General features: G+C 38.4%; 1 protein-coding gene across 2 annotated transcripts; it reads left to right on the forward strand.

Annotated features, from left to right (window-relative positions):
* The first annotated feature begins 2,781 nt into the window (after window positions 1-2,781).
* Window positions 2,782-21,898, forward strand: DAW1 (dynein assembly factor with WD repeats 1). Of its 2 annotated transcripts, none has more exons than XM_038146474.1 (13): window positions 2,782-2,822; window positions 4,503-4,575; window positions 5,791-5,935; window positions 9,151-9,209; window positions 9,876-9,998; window positions 11,602-11,701; window positions 13,483-13,590; window positions 14,288-14,394; window positions 16,878-16,980; window positions 17,360-17,474; window positions 18,512-18,588; window positions 20,504-20,666; window positions 21,207-21,898. In XM_038146474.1, the coding sequence occupies exons 1-13, from the start codon at window positions 2,783-2,785 to the stop codon at window positions 21,239-21,241; spliced, it is 1,248 nt and encodes a 415-aa protein (XP_038002402.1). In that variant the 5' UTR covers window position 2,782; the 3' UTR covers window positions 21,242-21,898. The 2 variants fall into 2 exon arrangements, with proteins under 2 accessions (XP_038002402.1, XP_038002404.1); XM_038146476.1 differs by having other exon boundaries at window positions 13,507-13,590.
* The last annotated feature ends 2,551 nt before the right edge of the window (window positions 21,899-24,449 follow it).

The following is a 24,449-nucleotide window of genomic DNA, read 5'->3' on the forward strand; positions in this document are numbered from 1 at the left end:
CACCCAGGCCTCTCCTGGGTAGCACTGTGGGAAAAGCTTTGTCACAGCACACAGTTAGCCCTTGTCCCCACTCAGGTGGCCAGCAGTGTTTTCTGGTGACTGCACAGGAGTGGAGCAAACAAGGCCATCACATCAGTGCCTCTCTGGATCGGCCTGGAAAGCAGGCACAGGGCTCAGAGGGATTGACTTCCGCTGTGACTCCACTGCTCCCTTATCTTATGCTTACAGAAGCAAGGAAAGAGGTGACAGCAGAGGCCTGATATATTTATCATCTTGTGTCATTATTGCATCCTAATAACAGGTAAGGACAAATTGTGAGGTGTCCAGATTCAGATGAAGATCTGGAGCAAGAAAGTGAGGGGAAAATGTATTGATCAACAGGTACTGACATCACGGAGCTTTGCAGTCCTTCCACTTCCCTCCCCTGTTTTGACTGTTTTGTTTAAATATGACTAAGACAATCAAATGTAGTACTTCCAGTTGGTGTTAAGTAATACTGAAGGTACCAGAAAGGCTGCATGAATCTGTGTTTATGATGAACAAATTATGTTTTAAGGTAAGAAGCAGTGTCCTTGCCACAGTTTTTTGTTCATGCCTGCCATTTAAGTTAAAAGAACAGAAAAATATTTTAATTCTGAATTTATAATCTGGGTGAATAAATATTATGCTAAACAAATACAAAAAGTTGTTAAGAAATTGGAGACCACCAAGATTTGGGGTTGTTCAAAAAGTTATTTTTGAATAGGGTTGGTCCAAGTTAGTAAATTCATTCAGAATGCTGTTCAGATTGTTTTCAATAAAAATATTTCTTATCTGCCTCAAGACTTTCCATATACAAACAAGATAAAAGACTTAAAACAAACAAATGGGAATGAAAAACTCAGAGACCACTTTGTCCTCCAGCCATGTCCTGAAGTCTGGAATTTGCCATTGTATTTTATTTCCTGGCTTTCAAAAAACCAAAGGACTGTCTTCAAAGTGAAGCTGTAGGGAGCCATATGGGTGTTTTTGGAAAAGTCACGTATTGTTAAACACTGAGTGGGACTGTCTTGTATTGATCCATTGTCAACAATGTGGGCTACGAGATCAGCCAAATGAGAGTGTGTTTACTGCTTCCCCCTATTGATGCTCTACAGCCATTTCAGCATAAAGCTTGGCTCAAATTTTCCATGCTGTTAATGCATTATCTTCTCATGAGTCCATGCTGGTTATCTCTTTTCAATGACATTTTTTCTTCTCTTTTTGATGGAATGCACATCCAAAGAGGGGCAGTGAAACTCATGCAGTGTATGGAGCACTGGCCTGTGAGGAGTAGCTGAGGGAGCTGGGGGTGTTTAGTCGGGAGAAGGAGACCGGGGGGACACTATCTCTTCCCCAGCTCCCTGCAAGGAGGCTGTAGTGCAGCAGGGTGGGTCTCTTCTCCCAGGTAACAAGTGATAGGATGCGAGGCACCGGCCTCAAGTTGTGCCAGGGCATGGTTTAGTGTCGGAACTCAGAATGTCCCACAGACATTCTCGGACGTTCCAGACCCAGGTCAAAAGCATCTGAGACCCTGGCATGCAGCCAGAGATCCCTGTGGCTTTGAATCTGACCCATGGAACAGTTTACCAACTTTGCAGGAAGAACAAGAAGTCACAAAAGTTTAGATATTGTAGTAGAAGTAGTCACGAAGTGAAGGGTAGGATTTCTGAGTGCTGTACAGGGGGGTTTTAAGCCTTGTACGCAGGGGTCCAAGTTTTGTACATGGGGGTCAGGGATTCTAAGATGGAGGGATTTGGGTGTGCCCTGTCCTCTTTCTTTCTCCTTCCTAACCTCCATGTCTTTGGTGATGTTGGCACTCACAGATTGGTCTAGAGTAGAAAGTCACCATTCAATATAGATAATAGGCATTGGGGAAAAGGCATAAACATGTAGTACGTAATATATGATATAAAAGATGGCACCAGCCCCCTGGGAGGGCAGTGTGCCTTTGTCTGAGCTGCTTTACGGGCCACAGCAGTTCAGGAGAAGAATCTTTTAGATAACCAACAATAAACAACCTTGAGAACAGACAACAGAAGACTACTGAGTCTTTCTTCAAAGGCACGGGTTGGAGGAGGGACTTTTCCATCTTTTGGGGTCATCCTAATCCGGGGGTGAAACCCCACAGTTTAGATTGGCTATTAAGAACGGCTCAGGGAATTGGTGGCATTCCTGGCGGTGTTCTAAAGGCATGTGGCCCTTGTGGATGTTGTTTAGTGGTGAATGTGGTGGTGCTGGGTTAATGGCTGGTCTCTATTGCAAGGCCTTCTCCAGCCTTAATGATTCCGTGACTCTAAACTGTATTTTTACAGTTGTGCTTCAGTCCTCAGTATCTCTTTAAAAACAAAAAAACCTAAACTGATGAGGTTTTTCTTTCTTTTTTTTTTAATTTTTTTTTTAAATTTAATGAATCTTTGCCCTCTTTCCTAAGTATGTAACTATTCACTTTCCAAGAAGCTTTCACATATTTGCTACACCCTTACTAGTGGCTTTTCGGCACTCCAAATTTTATAAGTGTATTTTAGCGCACTCTTCCTAGATCCGCTCCTTTCCTCTCGGTGGCGCAGCCCAGAAGCCCTGGCAGGCTGACGCGGTGCCAGGTGCCAGCCCCGGGGCGGTAGCACCGACCCGCCGCGCAGCCGCAGCGGCGCTCCCTGCGCCCCGCCATGGCGGGCCCGGCGCCTCAGCCCCGCGCCGGAGCCGCGCATGCGCGCCCGGGCCGTTGCCATGGCTGCGGGCGGACGCGCGGGGCCGGGCGGCGATGGCGCTGAGGCGGCTCCTGCTGCGCTACTTCCCGCCGGGTGCGGAGCGGGGCCGGGGGGCTCTGGGTGCTGCCGGCGGCTGTGCCGGGGCTGGGGCAGCGCGCGGGGGCCCGCGGGTGTGGGGCGTGCGGCGGGGCGCCGCGGGGTGTGCGGAGCGCCCGTCGTGGCGGGTCCCCTCAGCCCGCAGGGGCCGGGCGGGGCCGTGGCGCACCTGCCGCCGGCCGGAGCGAAGGTGCCGCCGTTCGTCCCGGGCCCAGAGGCTGCAGCGGGGAGCGGCTCATCACCCATCGGGGGTGTAACTAGTGACTTAGTGCAGTCAAGGCAGTCTTACTCGCGTCACAGTGAGGAGTTTAAAAAGTCAACGGTGTCTAGATGGCACAAAAAGGAAAAAAAAAATGGTATTTGTGTTTTTAAATTGCTGTTTAGTAAAAAAAGTTGCCGCTCTCTACAGCTGCCTGAAAGGAGGTTGGAGCCTGGTGAAAGTCGGTCTCTTCTGCCAGGCAGCCAGGGAGACGATGAAAGGACATTGTCTTTAGCTGTGCCAAGGGAGATTTAAATTGGATATTAGGAAGAAACGCTTCACAGAGACTGTGATCAAGGCAAGGGGCTGCCCAGGGAGGTGGTGGAGTCACCATCACTGAGGTGTTTAAGGACTGGCTCTCAGTGCCAGGGTTTGGTTAACAAGGTGGTGCTTGGTCCTGGGTTGGTCTTAATGATCTCAGAGGCCTTTTCCAGCCTAGCTGATGCTAATTCTTTTTTTTTTGTCCTTAATTTATGAATTTTCTGAGTGGAGCCATGCTTTGAAAAGCAGTGCTGCCAGACTGTACTCAGGTGACTCAGTGAAATTTCAGAAGTGAAACAAGCTGGAGATGGCCAGCTCAGGAAGTGTATTGGAAAAAAAGGATCTTCTTTTCAAATTACTTTCAAATTAAAAAACTCACCCACTACCTGCTAATGGTTTGTGGCGCAGGCTTTGTCTCCAGCTTGACAGAAACATCCACAAGCAATAATCATACATTACATGGATGATTTACTTATTTCAGTGCCGACACTAAAGAAGTGGAAGAAGCTCGTGACAGTGTAGTCACAGAAGTGTGACTTTTCCTATGAACTTCATGAAATGCAGAATGACACAGAAGTTCATCTAAATCATCTTTTCCCACAGAAAGTCAAGGAGCAGCTGAGACCTTTATCAGCTGTTTCAAAACAGGAAGCCATATGGTTAAACATTTTAATACTCCAGTTCAGTGGAAGTTGCAGAGGTACCAGAGCAAACCTGGGAATATAAGGTGTTTTTATGATTTTTTTTAAAATTACTGCACTCAAGCCTTTGCAAACACTAGAAAAAATATAAAGGGTTTTGTAAAACATGTTTTGCAGGCTTCTTGAAACACCAAACTACAGCAAGTATCTTCAGGACAGCTTATTTGAAATTAATGCTGATGAAATGATACAAAAAGTTGTTGGAAAAAAGAGCTTGTTCATTTCTAGAATAGAAAATAGCTCATAAATAATATTATTTAATATCTTTTTTCATATAAGCATGTCAGAGTTGTTGATCACCATGCTTACTCTCAGCAATAACAGCTAGCCTCCTTCCAGCTCCAAGAGCTGGAATTGGGTCTCCTGAAGTGGAGCTATGAAAGTGGAAGTGCTGCTGTCTACAGTTATAAAACTCCAGAAGTCTATTTATGACCTGTTTATCACTTATTTTTAAAGGAATTATTTTGGAATATGTAGAAGGCGGTGAATCAAAGACCAGATCAATAGATCTGCTTGATCTTAGACCTGAGTAAGTATGATATTCCTTCAGATAACAGCACTCTCTGTTTTATAGCATGTTCATCGACAGCTCTAGTTGACTGTGTTACACATAAGTGAGATCAGGTAGAGCCTCTGTGCTCTACTCAGCCAGCTCTGGTAGGAAGGGCTTCCGAAAAATAACAAAGTGCCACCATTAAATAAAGTCACCCAAATCCATGGAGTTTACTAGGCAGAAAGACATGAAGTAATATGATTGTCTTAATACCAGCATTGATATGGAAGAGGCCTCGCATGTAAGCCTGTCAATAGACAGTGTAAGCTGGAAATGCAGGATGAAAAATCTCAATTTAAAAATTATTATGTTTTGTCTACTTAGGACTGTCCAGTATAGTGCTGTGGGTAAAACATATCAAGTCTCTTTGTGAAAGAAATAAGTTGTCTGGTGTTGCTGAACAGGAGTATAAACTCTGAGAGGATACTCTTTTATGATGTAGTGGCTCCCATTTAGAAGACTGATGCAGAAAATCCCCTTAGACTTGAATAATTCCCATACTAACAGAAATGCTTGTCTTTCTTGCTAAGCTGATTTTAAGAGTGTATTGTCATTTGATTGCTGGGTATTGTCAAGCCTTAGTTTCTCACAGAAAGTCAGAAATCAGTAGTTATCTGATGGAATGGAAAGAGGATCCAGTTCCACAGACCAGCCCCCTTGCTGCGGGCTCCAGGGACATCACGACACTGGACCACGTGGTAGTTACTGTCAAAACTAAGAATTGTAGAAACAGCCAGAGATTTCTGGAGCCACCGACAGAGATAAATTTAAGACTTTGCATACATAATTTATCTTGTTACTGCTTCATGGGCAATTTATTTGGAATTAATGAAATTCCAGTATAATTTAGGTACTTAAACTGACTGTTTGGGACATACGTCTCCCATGCCTGATCCTCCTGGAAATCGTTTGAAAAGATAAATTTCTTGCCAAGCTACAATTTTTAAAAGTTGAATTTTACTGTACAACTTCAGTAAGAGAAGGAAGGAAATATAAAAACCAAGAAAGATTTATTCTTTTTCTTTAGGCCTTTACAGAATGAGATAAATGCATAGCATTTAATTGCTTACTTCAGTTTCTCTGCAAGTAAATTGTATTCTTTGGTTTAACTTCATAATTATTTCCAGAGGATGGAATGTGGTGGGTTTGGGGTATTTATTGAGTCTGTTTTTGTTCTTTTTTCATAATTAGCACAGATGTTACAGCCTTAGTAGAAGAAATCCAAAAAACAGAGCCTCTCATCACAGCTTCCTGCTTGGAACATGTCATACATCTAGTGCAAAGATTGCAGGAGAAGCTAGGGGAAAAACAGAATCACAAATTCTCTCTCTTTAAGGTCAGAGGCATCTTTAAAGTAATTTTGGGCATTCGGGGGGTTTATGTTGTGATACTGTATGTTTATACTGCTGTGCTATATGACTGATTCCTTGGCCCTCTTCAATCCTCTCTGCACTTTCAGAGCAACTGAGTCTGGCCTGGAATTTTTCTGCCAGGAATTCCCCCAATAAAGCTGAGAGGTATAACTGTTCCTAGATATTGTTTACCCAGGCTTAATCACTAGGGTGTGTTTTAGATGGAGAGAAATCAATCTTTTATTTGTTGAGTAAGAGTTTGTGGGCTAGCAACACCTATAGTTACATTTGAACAAAACCTGTAAATGGACCCTACGTAAATTAGCAGTTGGGAAAGGACCAAAATATTTTCATACATGTGTCTACTTGTTCTTCATTTTGTGAAGATTGTGGGATTTATGTTATTATTTTATGGGGATTTATGCCACATGCAGTTGTCGTTACAAATCCTGGTTCTCATTACTTTCTGTCATTACTATTATCTTTGAATACTGATAAATTGATTTTCAGCTTACAGACAGCACTTGAAATATTTTTTCAAACAAATAGGAATTTTAAGAACAATGATTACAGAGACCTTTCAGAGCTTCAAATCCAGCATCGAGTGTGTCAGAAGAGAACAGGTTTAATTGTATTTAACTGTGGAAATGAAACTTTCTTTGAGATATTGCATGCTTCAATCTGACATAGTTAACGTTGTATCTTTATTGTGTCAGCAGATGGCAATGTGTAGCTGTTAAACAATGTTGGTCAGTGCTATGTTGTTTATTGTTAGCTTAAATTAGAAGAGAAAAAGAAGTTTTGTGTTGGTTTGTTCAGCTATAAAACCCCTTACATGTTCTGAGGTTTAACTTTGGTTCTTTTGACCAACAATACTCATCCAGGTGCATTCTGCAAAGAAATATGTATTTAACCTTGAAAACAGAGCTATGTAGCAAGGCATCTTAAATTTAAAAAGTTTATCTTCCAAGTTATGCTCTCAGCTGAGATAATGCCTTGCTTTTCAAAAGCTTTAGAAATTGTTTGTTCATCAGAGACTGACAAATCTTCAAACGCTTGTTCAAACTTGAGTGTAAATATTTGTTCATTGTTGGGTGTAGTGCTGTGTCTGAGCTTCTGTGTTTGGAAATAATAGAAGCAAGCAAATCCAATCAGCACTGGATTATTTCCTTCACTCAAGAGTGGTTAGAAGTGTGTGAAAAGAACTTTTTTGATCAATTTCATTTAAGGCTTCTAAATGGAATAGGAGTACCAGGTCCTTCTGAGATACTAATAAAATATAAGAGATTGGTGGGAGTGAGATTTGTTTTTCTTTTCCCTGAAAAAAAATGTTCCATGTGTGCATTGTTTGGAAATGAATGGTTTTTATTCTTGTTGCACTGGAGTATAATCTGAAAGAAGTGTATAAGCTCATCTTTTTGTTATTTCCAGTAATTGTGCTGATGGTGGTGTGTTAGGCACCCTGCAGAGAAATGAGGTTTTATAGCAATTTCTCAGGTTTTAAACTATTCCATGGCATGGGATGCCATAGTAATTTGCACATTTTTATCTTAGGTAGGTACAGCTGTAGCAGATTTTGCAGAACTGAGGTGTATTTTTTTAATATTGCCTTAGGGTTTGATTATTGTATCATTTCCACAGACAATTCTTGCTGGCTCAGAGTTCCATGGATGAAGCAAGTGCAGCACTGGGCATTGGAAGAACAGAATTAGTCTCATAATCTGAAATTACATAAAACCCATCTCGTTTTCCTCCCTTTTTTCATAATTTCAAAATACCTCTGTTGTTTAGAGCTGCATGCATATAGTTTTAAATATGTTATGGTTGAGATTTCCATAAATTTCCACAATTATTGATTCTCATAGGCAGACGGATATTGTGGTTCTTTTTAAAAAACACAATATTTTAGTCATTTCCACATCTTGATTGCCCATTCCCACTTCTGTAGCTGAAAGTACAACTTTTGTTGCTTTCTCTAGAGAGCAGAAATTGCTGTTTCTGTAACATAAAATGCATTTTCTGTTTCTCTCTCCCTCTCAGTCCTTCACTTATCAATTGTTATTTCCATTTTGATGAATCCCTACTCTTCTGAGTAGAAGATCTCTGTGCCTTTTTCATTTTCCTTTTGGAGACAGGCAGCTTGGAAAACTTGAGATAAGCAAAAAAGTTGAAGCTCTGGTAATATATCAGTGATTAAATCTCACTGTTCATAAACAGTTTCTTCTTCATTCTTACACTACAGGAAAGACCTAGTGAACCACTGGGGTATTTTCAACGTCCCTTTACTTCCCTGTCAGCAATTGTGGTGATTTCCCAGTTTATGATTTTATTGTGGTTCAGACTTGAGGAGAGGGCAGCTTCTAATAGGTGAAAATTATTCAAGTGCAAACCATGTTTTACAGCAGCCAGTTTATTCAAACATCAAGCCAGATTTTTTTTTTTGGTGTCCTTTTTAAAGTATCATGGCATGGCAACTTCCATTGCAGTATCTGAAACTATTTTCACTTCTGCTTAATAAACCTCAGTATGTGTTCCTATGGCTATGGGCTCATTCACATGAATGATCCTGTGTGTCTGTTTAAAGCATTGTTAGAAAACAGCCTCCACAACCTCCACAATCTGTGCAGACATTAAAGTTGAAATTCTGTCTTGGAATTTTGTCTTCCTGAGTATCTTTGTTATGGTTTTGCACACCTTGTCATGACTTCATAGGACAGAGCTGTAACTTATATTTCTTATAAGCTGTAGCTTATATTTCTTTTTTTCTTCCTGTTTTGTACAACAGAGTCAAGTGCCAGCTGGAAGCATCCCACATCCTAAAAGTCTCAAATTTAACTGGATTTCTTGGTTCACTGGCTAAGGCTTAATATTAGTTGGCATTTCTTTCATCACTGATCTTAGTCATCGTGGTCTTGTCTTTTGTTTTGCCCATTCAGCTCTGGTCTAGGGTAGTTTTGCTGGTCTTGGAAAAGGTGAAGAAAATACAAACATGGAAAAACAACCAGTTCATTGAAATGGAGGATAACATTGAAATCAATACTATATAACATCTTCAGTGGTAACCTGATGATTAATGTGGGATTTCTTCTCCTCTAACAGGAGGAGGAGAAAAAATTAATCTGTTGAATATTTTGAGCAATTTTGTTTATTTTTTTAGCATCAAATGTTTTTCCTCTCACTGCCCCTGCTTCTGTTTCAGGTGCTTAGAACACACATATTGCCTCTGACTAATGTCGCATTTAACAAATCTGGATCCCGGTAAGTTGTTTTCAAAGTCAAAGCATCTAATCATCAATTAAAGTTTTGTACTTGTAAATTAAATGGTAAGGAAGCTTCAGTGCTCTTATCTTGCTGCAGAAAGAATTCAGCTCTGCTGCTTATAAGCAGCTTCAGGCATAATTGGGGATTATATTTCAGGCCTCTGTGGAAAACCCATGGGAGATGCAAAAAAGTAGCAGGTGAGATTCAATTTATGTAATTTTTTTCTTCCACAGTCATAGTCTGTTGACAATTACCGTATTACAGAAAGAAGCACCTTCATGGCCATTAACTAAATATTGCTAAAAGCTAAATGAGTCTTTGACATAAACTCATTTGAGAGTTTCACTGGAGTGAAAGTGTAACTTTCATGTTAATTGATTTCACTGTGGACATATGTCTTATCATTTTTTCCTTCATGTCTTAAAAGCAGCAGCATGCTTTCTAGTTAAAATACATTAAAGATTAGAAAAAAATGTGGTTTTATGACTAATATGTTAAAGAAAGAAGAAAAGGAACCTCTATGATCATAAATCTGTATTTTTGAATGCAGATTTAGGGTCTGAGACAATGCTAACTAAAATCTGTGGAAATAAATAATTTGGCAGTGCATTGGGACAAGTAAGATATTTGCTGAATTCAGAAATGACTTTCTCTTTGCTTTAGCTTTATCACTGGAAGCTATGATAGAACCTGCAAACTGTGGGATACAGCATCAGGAGAAGAGCTGCATTCACTGGAGGGACACGGAAACGTTGTCTATGCAATAGCTTTCAATAACCCCTATGGGTAAATAAATTTCCTCTGAGATTCTTCATAATTGCTAATACTGTTTTTTTACAAATAATGTAACAAAGAATAGACTATTTTAAATTGAAAGAGTTCAACTTCTGAGTTTGTAGAGTTCAGCTATAGCTAATCGCTGTAGGATGACACTCTCATTATTTGTACAAGAAATCCATTCAAACATGGTTTCTGCTATCATTTTTTTAAAATTAAATTTAGAAATTCTAACCAAAAATTTAATTAGGTATTCAGTCTTGAAAAAAAAAAAAAGAGTTAGTTGAATGTATTGAAACACAGTTTATTTCAGTAATATCTGCATGACCAGATTGTGTTCTGAATGTTAACCATTCTCCTCTGCCTCCATGTAGTTGTATGTGATGTGACATATAAGTACTTATGACAATCTGTGTTGCTTCAGTTAAGGAGAAAGATGTGGATTTCTCCATTTGCCGTTACAAATTCAATATTATTTAGGACATGATTTAGAAATGTCACAACTTTTGAGTAATTTTAGTTAAATCCACAAGGTGCTGCTGTATGAATATCATATATTAATTTTTGCACCTTTTGTTTTCTTCAATAATTTTTTGCCTAGGTTGGAATTGCCACCTGTTAGGTGAAGGGAATTACATGTTAGCTACTGAAGTTTCATTGTCATTTGCTTCCTGAGGAAGTTGTCATGTGTGAAAAAAACATTTTTTCTGTAAAGTAAGAGAAATTAATTCCTATTTTTCTATTGAGTCACGTTACTGTTGGATGTCCTATTTATCAGATGAACAATACACAATTACCATCAGGAAATAAATGTTAAAAGATTTGTTCTTACACTATTTGAAACTTCATCTCTTTCTTCTACATGAAAAGGAAAACTTGGACCCTTTTGTGTCAATGTCTTATATTCTGATATTATTGTTTACTTTAGAAAAGCATTTAATGAAGTTCATTTATATGGTTTGCTGAAAATAATGACAAAAATCTGTGCAAAGATCAATAACTAGACTGTAACATAAAAGTGGACAAGCAACATACAGCGAGATAAAACCTGATGAGAACTTTGAACTACTTTTGTAGTAAAAATTTGATAAAACCCTTTTTTTTCTGCTAATCTTTAGGTTTTGGTACAGTGCCCCTTGGTACATTTTCTGGAGACTTCACTTTAGTCTTGCTCTATGTGCAGATGGTCACAACACTTCCACTGACTTCAGTAGGAGTAGAGTTCAACTTCTGAAATTTGGGTGAACTGCATTTATAATTGTTGATAAACAGATGTTATCTGATTAAATGGTATAACTTCTTAATAAATCTGTAAGTACAACACAACATCATCCCTAAAGCAGGTCAGTCATCAGTTATGAACACTCCTGTGCTAATAGATTGGTCATAAATAGGCACAGTAGCTCTCTTAGAAACTCCCTGTGTCTGCTAATTTTTTGCCTTGCTTTAACTTGTGTTTGTGAAATCCTGCTGCAGGATCTTGTAGTGTGGCAGCAAGCACCAAAGTGCATGGGAGCTTCCAAGGCTGGGTGTTTTTTCTCTGGATTCTGCTGTCTCTGGAGTCAGAGGGTTTTTCTACATAAAAATTATAGGATTTTTTTTTTCTATTTAGTGACAAGATTGCCACTGGATCTTTTGATAAAACCTGCAAAGTGTGGAGTACAGAAACAGGAAAATGTTATCATACCTTCAGAGGACATAGTGCAGAAATAGTGAGTAGTGATGGATGTTTCTTATTCCTTTATGTTTCCTCACACTATCGTCGATGACTGTGAGTTCTGACTCCCTGTGAGCTCCCACTGGAAGGCACAGTTGTTGTGGCACCTCTGTTCATACATCCAGGTCTTGTTAACATTTCTGCACTGCAAGGGAGGATAGTCTGACAGTTCTTGAGATAGAATAAATCCCCATACACAGTTTGAAATTATATTGTATTTTTACTTTTTTCTGATTTCCCTTGTTTGTTAAATGTTAAAACATTGAAAAATACCATAGCAACTGGAATTTTCAGTTTATTGTACATACTTTTTGTTTGATTACATATCACTTGTTTTTCTAGCTATCTTGCCTCTCATATTTGCATAACTAAATATACAAGAACATCATTGCTTTGGTTACCTTTCACACAGAGGTCTGTACTTTGTGTACAGAACCAATTGGAGCTGTAGGGGAACGAATTTCTGAAATCTAAAGTGTGTTAACTGGGAATATGTGGGATGCTGAAATGTCAAAGATCTATGAAATTAAAACAGTTTTAGCTTAAAAATGCTTGGTTTCCTCTCCCATGCGCTAGAACCCCTATCAGCAGCATCAAGTGCCTTGATGCACAAATTTCAGTTTGAAAGATCAGGACAAAACCACTAAAATCTGAATTTCAATGATGAATTTTTTTTTTTAATAGCGATATAATCACTGTTCAATGAAATTTTGCTGAAAATTGTTTCTGAAAAAACAATTTGAATTTAATTGTAGATTGAGAGGCCTTAAGTAGAAAGAGGTGGGAAAATGGTGGTTTACTGTATTGGAATTTGGGGTTTGTTTCAGTGTGTTTTTGATTCTCTGGATGCTCTGAGTTACCCCTTACAATGGAGAAGAACATGTTTGCTTATTAAAAAAGGCTGCAGTGGTTTTACTTCCACAAATCAGTCAGGTAAATGTTTAAAGGCCTCTCCATTTTTTCTGACTTCTTAGGGGTTAGATTAGACCTGGAGTGCTATGAGTTGTGCTGACAAGTAATTAGAAGGAGATAATTGCCAACAGGAAATTATGTGCTTCTCTGAATCAGACCTGTTTCTGAAAGGCCATTATTGCATCTGATACATTGCTGGCAAGGGCATGCCCATAGTTACTCAGGATGAAAAAAAACGAGCTGCTGTTTTCCTTTTTTCATGGCACCTGCTATTCTTTATTTGCAGAGCAATCACACTGAATAATTACAGAAAATGGGAGGATGAATACATGGTTCTTAATGTGAGAAATTAATTAAAGTAGTTGTTGAGATTTTATTCTTGCGTTTTCTTAAATATGATGTTGTGGCAGTGCCCTTGGCAAATGACATTGATAATGACACCTGGTAGGGTAAGAGTGCACAGAGTGTGTTTGTGGGTACACAGAACTGTTTGGATGATCTTTGCCCCAGTCTCATCAAGTAACAGAGAAAACCTACCAAACACTAGTGCTAGGGAGCACTGTCAGACTGGACAGTAATTGGAGGATTTCAAAGAGAATTTTGAAAGAAAGAAAACAAAGCATGTACTTGTAAGAAGTCCACTTGGTCTGAGTGCTTATCCAGAATCATGTGGTAAGGATTTGTTGCTGTTCTAGTGAGCTGTTGGAAGAATTCTGCAAGTTTTCTGTATGTCATAAAATATTATCAGATCTTTGTCTCATTTAAAAATATTAATCCTGACCCTTAGGATTAGCTTAGCTTATTTAGAAAATATATATAAATGGACTCCTTTAAACTTCCTCTATCCAATGTTTCTCGCTACAGGTATGTTTATCATTTAATCCTCAGAGCACACTGTTGGCAACTGGAAGCATGGATACCACTGCCAAATTATGGGATCTAGAGAAAGGAGAAGAAGTAGCCACTTTAAATGTATGTTTGCATTCCTGATGTTTTCAGAGGTGTTCCTAGCTTAGTTTTCCAGCTGAGATAAATAACAATGTAACCATTCCAACTGTTTCAAAGCTTGCAGTTTCTTTCACCAGGTGATCCCATAAGTGACTACAGTTCCAAAACAGAATAAGGAAACTTGAAGGGCATGAGAAGCTGCGGTGTTTTATGAGTCCTATTTATCAAAAGACAGATTTTCTCATTGCACTGACATTACTGCTAGAGATTAGAATCCCTTCCATTACTTGTTAAAACCTGCTGCTCTACTGTCAGTTGTGACCTCCTCTGTATGGAGGAGGTAAACATGAGCAGAGGACAATCATCCAGTTACCTCTAGATTTTCATCTCTCTTTGCTCTGTGTGGCCTGCTGGCATTCCCTAGGGTCAGATTGGCCTCTGCTGCTTCAATGCATTTTTCTCACATAAATCCTAAGTCATATATAGTGGATGAGCTTCCTGCTTAAGTGGTGTGCCTGAGTTTTTGCAGTTGTTGGGATATTGGCTATTCCACAGTCAGGTAGATCTTTCTGTCAAAAATGTGGTATACTGGACAAGACAGTAAATAAAATAGTGATAAGTTATGGAAAGATTATGCTGCTGAAAAAGACTACATATTAAACTATATTAATGGAAAAGTAATAATTTGTATTCTCATACGTCTTTTTAAAAATTCTCTCAGGGGCACTCAGCAGAAATTATTGCTCTGTCTTTCAATACCACTGGAGACAGGATCATCACTGGCTCCTTTGACCATACAGTAGCAGTATGGGATGTTGGCACTGGCAGGTACTAAAGCACTAATAAATATAATTTTACTTTGCATGATTTCAGGACAAATTAAATAGAAAATGTTGAGCTACATCTTACAGAGCTTGTATTTCATTTAGATGATATATTCTTTGGTCTTGTAATGTGTTACTCCTCTTCTCTTTGTTCTTTTGAAAAGGAATTCTGCTCTTGCTTTTGTATGTATTATTTTAAATTTCTATCTTATGAGTACTAAAGAGGCAGAAAGACTGGACTGATCCTGTGCTTGTTCCTGGTGAATTCTCCAAAGAGGAATATATTTTATCAACATGGAAACTCATGACTTGCAAGATGTCTAGGATTTCTAGACTGTAGAAAGCATATTTTATGTTACAGAAAATTATTCTGGTTATGTTATCTTTAAAAACTATGTATTTTTCCTTTTCACAATCCTTTGTCAATATAAATTTAAAATGTGCTCTCCTTTGACTGTAGAGAACAAAATCTCTTGATTAAGATGACAAGAAATAATAATGCAACAGGTAAATATTAACTGGTATAATACTGACAAATTCACTTGTTTTTTTCAGTGGGAAGCTCAGTGTAAGTAAATAATAAAATGATCACCCTGATTACTGACAAAGTAATTTATGAAGATAACCATTCTATTTTGTTTTTGGTTTTTTTTTTTTTTGAGAGCAAGGGCAATATCTCTGAAATCTATATATAAAAGGAAAGTCTGTGTATAGTGATATCTTGGGATAATAGACAATATATATAAAAGCAAGACTAAGTGTGTGATTTATAAGTAGTGTACACATAGTGTATCATTTAAGGCTTGATCCAATAATCTTTGAGCTTATTTGACACCAACACTCATTCAGCAAAAAAGGGGGAACACACTGGATTACACTGTTGTAATCCAGTTCTCTATTTCCATGGTAGATACAGCCCATTGTAGTGTAGTTGAAGGTGTCTGCAAAGCTTCATTTGGCAGATCAACAGCCTGGTCCTGTATCTTGGGTCAGGGGTTCTGGACACCAGTGTGTGAGACAGAAGCAGTTTCTCATTTGCAGTTATAGTCAAATACTAGAGCATCCATTGATCAAATTTCACTTGGAAACTGAAGGCTAAGGAAATAGTGCTATGACTAAAGCTGATTGCTTTTAATAAAGAACTTAAAAGGAATTTTTATAGCACTTCATAAGCCTCTCTTCTGTGTTCTTTCTGTGTATCTGATAATGGCTTCTGTGAGATGTTCTCCACATTGCTATTTATTCTGTTTATTGATCAGATTTTTATGTCAAAGCTTGAAGGCTGCACTGCCTTTTTGGAAATTGGAAGTTTAAGTTTTCAGCTTTTAAATTAAAACTTTTTTCTAGGTACTATTAGGTATTTTGGGTATTAGGTATTACAGTAACAGCAGTCTTGATGACCAAATAATATATTTATAAAATTAAGTTTTCCTCTGTTATCTGCTTGTTGATTTTTTTTTTGTTTTACTATAAAAAGTCTACACAATTACAACAGTGTAGACCTCCCTGTGTTAGAAAGTAAAAGGAGCAATTCTGTAAAATGCTAAGAAGGTAATCAAGTTTTTGTTATTATAAACAAATAGCAAATTCAAATGCTCAGGAAATTTTTTTTACTGTTCATTTAGCACATATATTAATTTAACTACTCTTATATATCTTGTGCAATGAATAAAAACATTTTAGTCACTTAAACTAATTTAGTTGTTTTTCTGGTCATTAGTTTATCTGTTATTTACAGTCTGCTTCTATTAATGATGCAGTGATACTAGCATTGTGATAATAACCCAATTTTCTAATCCTTTAATAGATGTATATCTCAATTAATCTTTTTTTAGGCTTTGTTGCCTTATAGGCCATTAAATAGGAAGCAGTATTGGCTAATTGTACCCTCTCTACTCAGATAAAGCTGAAGAATTTAATGGGACTTGTATTGCTAGTCTTGTGCAGCAAGAAGTTGAGGATTAATGAGGATTAGAAATCATATTTCAGTTGGGCTGTCATTTGCCTGTTACTTGGGAACATGCTCGCATTAAGTACCTGATTAACTTCCATTTGATCTTCAGTGGATTTTATAATAGGTTTAGATTATATGGTGTTTTAAAGATGTACTGTTTTTACAGTTCATTGAAGTAGGATAATGGGAGAGTAATGTGGAAAAACTTGCTGTACTTGCTTAGCATGTAGATGAACACAAGGAATCTGTTGCTGGTACTGAAAATCAACACATTTCACTGGAAATACATTTGCTAAAATATTTTTGAAAGAGAAGGGAGGAAATTTCCATTTTATTCTTTACTGCCTCTTTTTGCCAAAAATAGAAAATGGAATTGATGTAGTACTAGAATCCTAAATGAGCTGCACCACTCATTTAATTGCTTTAATGGTGAAGACTTGACACTTTACCTATACCATTTTCTAAACTTAAAATTTATGTGTATATAAAAATACATACTATAAATGTAAATGATAATTTAATTTTTTTTGTAGGTTACTACATACTTTAATAGGTCACCGAGGAGAGATTAGCAGTGCCCAGTTCAACTGGGACTGTTCTCTCATTGTCACTGGATCAATGGACAAAACGTGCATGGTAAGCTGGTTGAGTAGGTAGTGAATATAGCTACTTGCCATATAAAATGTATCTTTTTTTAAATTGAGGAGCATAATTTTAAAGTAGTACATATAATGAATTAGAGAATTTACAACTAAATGTAAAACCTATAATCTTACTAATTTCAGTGAAGTCTAGTTGAGACTTGTTTAATCAATACACTGAACTAAAAAATGTATAGAACTTCATTATACTAACTAAAGAATGACTCATTATTGATTTGTATTCGGATTTCACGTTATTACATGTCAAACATCAGAAAGGGCCTCTACAAGTTGCTTTATTAATGAACTAGATATCTATAAAGTAAATTAGTAAGTTCCAAAGCAGCAAGCAGTGCCCCTGTTTGTGTGTGCAGCTGTGGAATGCAGTGACAGGGACACACATAGCGACGCTGGCAGGGCACAGCAAGGAGGTGCTGGACGTGTGCTTTGACTACGCCGGGCAGCGCATTGCAACAGCCTCTGCTGACGGTGAGTGAGGGGCCTGCCTCTGCTGGGGAGCTGCAGCATCGAACACCTCTGTCCTTTCCCTTTGGCTCTGCTTTGAGTGTGGCTTGATGAGGAGGAGGACTTGATTCAAAACTATCAATCGAGCAATGTTTGTTGCATTACGGAAATTGGGCGTTAAACTTTAAAAATTTTCTCCAGTGACATAGTTCTTATTTTCATACTTCAATCAACTCAACGTGTCTTTCCCCTTTAACTTCAAACTTGGAAGGGAATATTTCACTTGTGGCTGGAAATACCTTTTAAATGTGTATGTAAATAGCTTTTGAGGGAGTTGATTTGGTGGCTCAGATTTAGGCTTAAATGAAAAATGTAGTTGGAATTTTACTGCTGGATTTACTAGCAGGCTTTTCTAATGTACAGCAAAAGAATACACAATAAAGAAGTAGTGAAGCAATTTTGTTTTGTTATTGGCATGCAGAAGTTTTGCATGTTTATTATTTGTCTAGGAATCACAATAAATAGTTTTCTGTATTCACCTGCTCAGTTATTATACTGCATAATGACAATGTTGTATTAGTTTTAGATACAAAATTCCAGAAACAGGCTACCAGACTGCATGGGGAGGACGATTTGGATCTATTTTCCTGTACTTGCTATACTAAGACAAAAGCCAATGTAAAAACTTTCCTGATATCTAATCAATATCTTATTAAATATAATAAATAGATTATTAAAGAATGAAATATAATGAGAGCTTTATAAATATATTGTACATGCATTCTGAAATAACAGGCTTCAGTAAGCTGTGTGGACCTTTGTATTCATATGTTAGGAATTTTCCGGGAGAATCCATTTCTGGTTAGGAAAGGAAGTCAATCTTTTCCACCCAGATTACAGATTCTTTTTAACATACTTTACCCTTGGGGGAAACCCTGAATTTTGCCTTCTATTTTTTCTAAAATTAAACCTGAGGATGAGTTCCTTCTGACCTTATTCAAATGTTCTTACTGAAATGCATGCTTAAGCATAACAATCACATATGGCTCCTACTGCAACAGGGTCAGCAAGAGTCTATAATGCAGGAACAAAACAGTGCATTGCAAAGCTAGAAGGGCATGAAGATGAAATTTCAAAGGTAAGTTGTGTGTGGTTTGCACCTTTTTTAATTTGACTCAGTGTGACATCCAATCCACCAGTTATTCCATGGTGCAGGAATAGTGTTAATCATTATACCATCACATTCTTTAATATTAAAGATTGATAGGTGTGGTTAAGAAGTTATCTTTACTAAAACAGCATTCCTTTTGGCTAAAAGCTATCAGACAGTGATTGTTTACCAATTTCCCACTTCTGAGCTAAGACAATACTGGGTGTGCTACTCCTGTGGGTTCCAGGAGCCATTTCCCTGTATTGTCATGTCATTACCATTTGATTCCTTAGAATGGTGGCAGCTACTTAAGTCCATCCCTCCAAGGGGTGGATACCTGGCTTTGTTGCCATTGAAAGGACCGATTTTTCTTAGCTCTTTGCTTTTCCTGAAGCAGTTTATCACTTGGGTCTGCACACACACTTGATAAAGAACGGGGGAGTAGAGAGGGAGATGCTCTCTAAGTCTTCTTTCAGTGTGATCATTGTCAACAGAGCTCCTGTCTGACCTGTCCTAAACTCTGCCTGTGTTATTCTGCCATTGGAGTCCCACGTTCTCTGACAGAATAAGCACTAGGTTTATAATCTTTTATTGACATCTTAAGGCTGTTGCCTCTAAGGCTTTTACCATCACCCCTATTCCTTCCTTCTACCAGATGTGCTCCTCTTTACTCTTTGTCATTTCTCTGTGCACCTGATTTATGTAATGGAACAGAAAAACCATATTCCTGTGGAAAAATACATGGAGAATCTTATTTTCAAAAATGAGTAAGGAGTTTGGAAATACAAAAAGTCTGTTTCAAGAATCACTTGGTCATGAGGAGTGTGCTCATGTGCTTTGCTTATCTGGCTCAATTTTGAACACCAAGGTTCTGTTCCAAATAAATTTAGTTGCTTCCAACATCGTACATATTTCTCAAACTGTGATATTTATTGCTTGCAGCTTTTCATTATTCTTTCAAATAGATAATCTCCCTGGCTTCAAGTTAGTGTGCTGTGTTTATGCTCCTTTTTTTGGATGTCTTTTGATGTTGAAATATTAATATTTTGAATCTAGGATGGTTCTTAATGAACAAAACTTAAATTATTTCATTCTATTGATTTGTTTTTAAATCATTTTGCTGAGAGAATAGAAAGTTCAGAAGGACTGGTGTTTCCTCAGTTACTAAAGTCACTGCAGTATCTCACACTGTGTAGACCCACTGAGGCCAGTCTGATCCCCTGCTGCCAAGAGGGTGGGTCAGAGACAGCTTCCATCAGGGCCTTAGCATCATTTCAGTGCTGGAGGAGAGTCTCCTCCTCTGGGAGCATGTGGAAAAGGCCATGTATTTCTGCAGATATTCTATGGATATGTGACCACTTAGGAATGTTATTACTTGGAAATGGGATTTCTGGGGAGCAGATATTTTGCCCTCAGTGATTAAGTAATTTTGAATTGTATGATAAACTGGTATTGTCCGGTTAGTGCTCAAAGAATGTATCTGATTATCTGGAAGTCCATGCAGTTATGGCAGTGAATGTTTAACAAATATGAAGACTTACTATAAAATTAATTTTTTTCAGTGCAGATTCTGATACTACCGAGATGTTATTAAATGTAGAACTCTACAAAATATGTATAAATTTTACATTAGAATAATGATAACATTTAAATAAAGTTGCTATTTGGAAGTTATGATTCTGTAGTAAGGTCATGGTATACAAGGCCTTTTTAAATACATGAAGTTTTCAGCCACAGAAGTTTGCTAGCATGACTCTAGTGGAATATTACCCTTGATTTTAGCTAAAAAACTGAATGCAAGATTGCTGCTTTCTATTTTCATCTTTCAATCACTTTAATATGCTTCTTTCTCTAGGCATACTGACTTGCTGAGTAACATAACTCATTTCTGTATTTTTTAAAGGTGTGTTTCAACCCTAAAGGCAATTGCATACTAACAGCCAGTTCTGATAAAACAGCTCGGCTCTGGGATGCTGCTACTGGGCACTGCCTTCAGATATTAGAGGGTCATGCTGATGAGATCTTCTCCTGTGCTTTTAACTACAAAGGTGATACAATCATTACAGGTAACTAGTATATTCTATTTTTATTTCCTTTTTTTTTGAAGACATCTGAAATCTTGCTGCGGCAAAACAAAAACTGTCTGAAAACTTTCCTGGGGCCAAATGCAGGTACGAGCAGTGACATACAATGTAGTCAAGAAAATCTAGACTTCTCTTTAGAATTGAGATGTAAGAGAATATGGCCATGAACAAATTTGTCCAAAGGCATGGGCATGCCCTCCCATCTCTCCAGTGGGCACATACCAGCACCAGAGCAGTGACTAAGCCATTTTCTCACCATGCATTGCTGGGAGGGAGGTGTGGATGAACAAAGGGCAAAGCAGCAGGCCTTTGGTGTATTTGGTACTGAACTCTGATCAGGTTTCCTTCATTTCAGTCATGGGATGCAGGATGATCTCAGTTGGAAGCATTGCCCTAGATTCTGCTGCCTGTTGCTGGTTGTTGAGAAAAAAATATATATGTGTCTCCTGGGTACGTTGTTGATGTAGGTATTAACAAGAATGTGCACCTAAATGATCCTTCACAATGCGTGTTCATTTCTAGGGAGCAAGGATAACTCCTGTAGAATCTGGCACTGACTGAAGAAAAGGATCCAGTTTGATATATGCCTGCCTACTTTGTGAGTTTCAGAGTCAATAAACTCAGCCTTTCAGATATGTTTTCTTTCACTCTCTTTGTTCACTTTCTGTTGAAGTAGAACAGTTATCTAGATTTGATAGGTTTGACTTAGATGTGGCATCACAGAACTGCAGAAGTGGGAAGGGACCACTGGAGGTCATCTAGCACAACAGCCTGCCCTGCTCACAACCCTGTCATCCAAGCAGGACTGATGTGGGTTTGAATATCTTCAAGGATGAAGACTCCACAGTTTCTCTACACAACCTGCTTAGTATTTGAATTCTTGCATAGTAAAGAAGAAAAGTAAGAGTTTTCCCCTCTTATGTTTAAATGGAATAGTTCCTTATATTTCAATTAGTACATGTTGCCTCTTCACTGAGTAGCACTGAGAAGAATCTGGTCTGTTATTTCAGTCACCGGAGAGAAATCATGATTAGTGAGAATGAATGCATAGGATAGCTCAGTTTCTTTATGTGTGATTTTTAACTTGTAACCTTTATAATAAAAAAATAGAGCATTACTATAATCTCAGTTGTGAAAGGAGTGTTGGTACGCACTTGCTTTGAGGACTTTTGTAGTATTTTTTTTTTTGTGTGTAATAAAATACTGAATTAAAATGAAGAAACAAAAGTGCTTGTCATCACTTGGCAGATTTCCTGGTTATTTCAAGTAGTGCTGTGCTGTGGGAGAAGTGAGCAGAGAGCTGCAGATCATTTAAAATGAAATTTTCACCAGTAGCAAAGTGGCTGACACAAATGTCTCTGTAATGCCTGCTAGGTTTTTGTGCAAAACCTTTGGATGTCAAAAATGTATCCCAATAAGTTGGAATGGAAAGAGCCAGGAAGGGCAGTAGTGTTTTTCTGTGTTGATTTAGAATTGCCCAATGTCCCTAGATCAATGGGCACTTGTGTCCTGGGAGATTTCCAGCTGACAAAATTGGAGGAAAATGATTGTGGTGAGATGTATACAATTACTGCTACGTAGTTAAAAACTGAAATTTGACTTGCTGTGAACTATCACAAAGTAGAAAATATTCTTTGGGCTGTGATTAGAAACTAAATTCTCCCCCTATTAATCTTTTAGTTTGGTTTTCTTCCTGTTGCCTCTTCCTTTATGATTTTTTTCGTATACTATACTAGTGTCTGTAATAGCTTTTGGCTTCCAGCTCTTGTCCTAGTTTTGCAAGAAGTTATGAGTTGAGGTTTAATACAGTAAGCATTAGACAGGCTATCTGGGTTCTATTTCTGGTTCTTCCTTGATTCTTGAGTGTGTAGAACTGCTTTTCAGGCTAAGTTATCTATGTTTCCTGCTCATATGTGAAATGTTTGCACATCTGGTGTGATTCCCAGCACTGCTGGAAAGGGTGCTGGCTTGGTACCTTGTAGGAGCTCTGGATGCTCTCTGTGAATGCTTTGATGTTAGGTTCTCTGCACCTTGGTTTACCCACATGTGGGTTTTGTAAATTATAGATATAGACATTAGGAATGTATTGCATAAATGTAACTTGCTGGAACCATTCTGTGGGTCTGGCAGCAGCTTTATCCCTTTTTCTGATTCCACTTTAGTCCCTCAGCCAAAATGGTGAATGTGTATGTTCAAACTCTATTACCTGGCACTTTTTTAATCTGTGTACCTTATACTATCCAAGTGCTCTTTAATCACTGTGTGGTTGGAGTGAGATACAGCTTTCAACATTACCCTGAAATGGTGACAAACTTGGCCCCCTGTGACCTTATTGAAAAGGATTACCCCAGGAGAGCCCTGAAGTGCTTAGGCTTGTCACTGTAGAAATCATATTTGCTGTATTCTTTCTGTCCTTTGGACCTTTGAAATCTTTTCAGGGTGAACCTCTGTGAATATGCAATTCTGTTTTTCTGGGAAAGAAGTTTGTGTCATGGAACTGCTCTAGGACAGAACATACCCTTCACAAGGATGGGGATTTCCATGTAAGCACATGATGTGTACTTGGACTTGTGACGTGTGAGATTCAAATTCTTCCTGAATAGGTGATGACAGTAATACTCACACCCACTGATGTTTTAAAAGTGGCATTTAGTGTAAATTTCTTTTTTTGTCTCCTTCAGTGGCATCACTCACATTTCCTGGGCAGTTAGTAAAAGGATGTGGAAATATATCCTGCTTCTATTTTCCAGTTTGCTGCACTTTACTGTCTAAATCTCAGCTGAAGCTGGGAGGGGGACACCGTACCCATCACTCAGCCCTGTCTTCACTGCAGATTGTTTTAATTAGTTTGATAGTCCAGCTGTCTAATAGAGCTGTCTGTCCTGCTAAATGCTGCACAGCTGCAAGTTACCTTCTGAGGGCCTGTTCCTTGTGATGGGCCACTCTTGGGTTCAGAGTGGGCTGGGAAAACTGAAATAGTGGCGTTATAGGTTTGCTCATATGGGGCAAAGGCTTAGGAATGGCTCTGACTCGGATTCTTAAATTGGCTAGTATGGATGTGTTTTCCTTCTGAGCTGCAGTTTGTTTTATTTAAATAGGTCATGTGGGTTCTTTATTTCAATGGACTGGTAGGCTTTTTCCCTCTGTCATTTTGAAATGTAGACTTCAGCATTCACAGTGGCATTCTTGTGCTTGTCTGTCATGCAGCTCTGCATGAAACAGGGCAAGAACAACTGTAAAACTGGCCTCTTCAGAAAAGTTATCTACTGAATTTAACAGGTGCCTATTTTATCACAGACCACAACTTAATTACTTGAAGACAATTTACTTGAAGACAATTACTTGAAGGTTAATTTACTTGAAGACAATAAAAATCTTCAGAGGTATGAACAAAATTCAGGTATATAATAGTTTTCCAGCTTCTAGTAACTACAACATTAAAAGAGCCCTAAACACAAAACCATAAAAAATGAAGTTTTTAAATATATTATTCAAATACAGTAGAGTTGCTTTTTGAAAAGTAGCAGATCTACAGGCCAAATGTTGCTCTTCATTATGTGGGTGGTAGAATCAACTCTGGGGTGGCAATGCACTTTCCCCTGCAGCCACCTCCAGGAAGGGGAAGCCACCTCCAGGAAGGGGAGCACTGCAGCCATGGCTGCTGCTTCCGTGGGGGCCTCTGATGGCCAGGGCATCCCCTGAGACATCTCCTGCAAGAACTGCTCTAGCTCCCACTCGAAGCTGTGTACAGTTCATTGCATCCTC

Source organism: Motacilla alba, chromosome 9 (assembly GCF_015832195.1).
Source record: "Motacilla alba alba isolate MOTALB_02 chromosome 9, Motacilla_alba_V1.0_pri, whole genome shotgun sequence".
NCBI lineage: Eukaryota > Metazoa > Chordata > Aves > Passeriformes > Motacillidae > Motacilla > Motacilla alba.

Bases quoted from the DNA above. Each gene is read 5' to 3' on its own strand.
- DAW1 (XM_038146474.1), top strand. From the start codon at position 2,783: ATGGCGCTGAGGCGGCTCCTGCTGCGCTACTTCCCGCCGG. The intron at 16,981-17,359 runs GTAAGCTGGTTG...TTGTGTGTGCAG, and splicing joins CAATGGACAAAACGTGCATG to CTGTGGAATGCAGTGACAGG. The intron at 17,475-18,511 runs GTGAGTGAGGGG...CTACTGCAACAG, and splicing joins TGCAACAGCCTCTGCTGACG to GGTCAGCAAGAGTCTATAAT.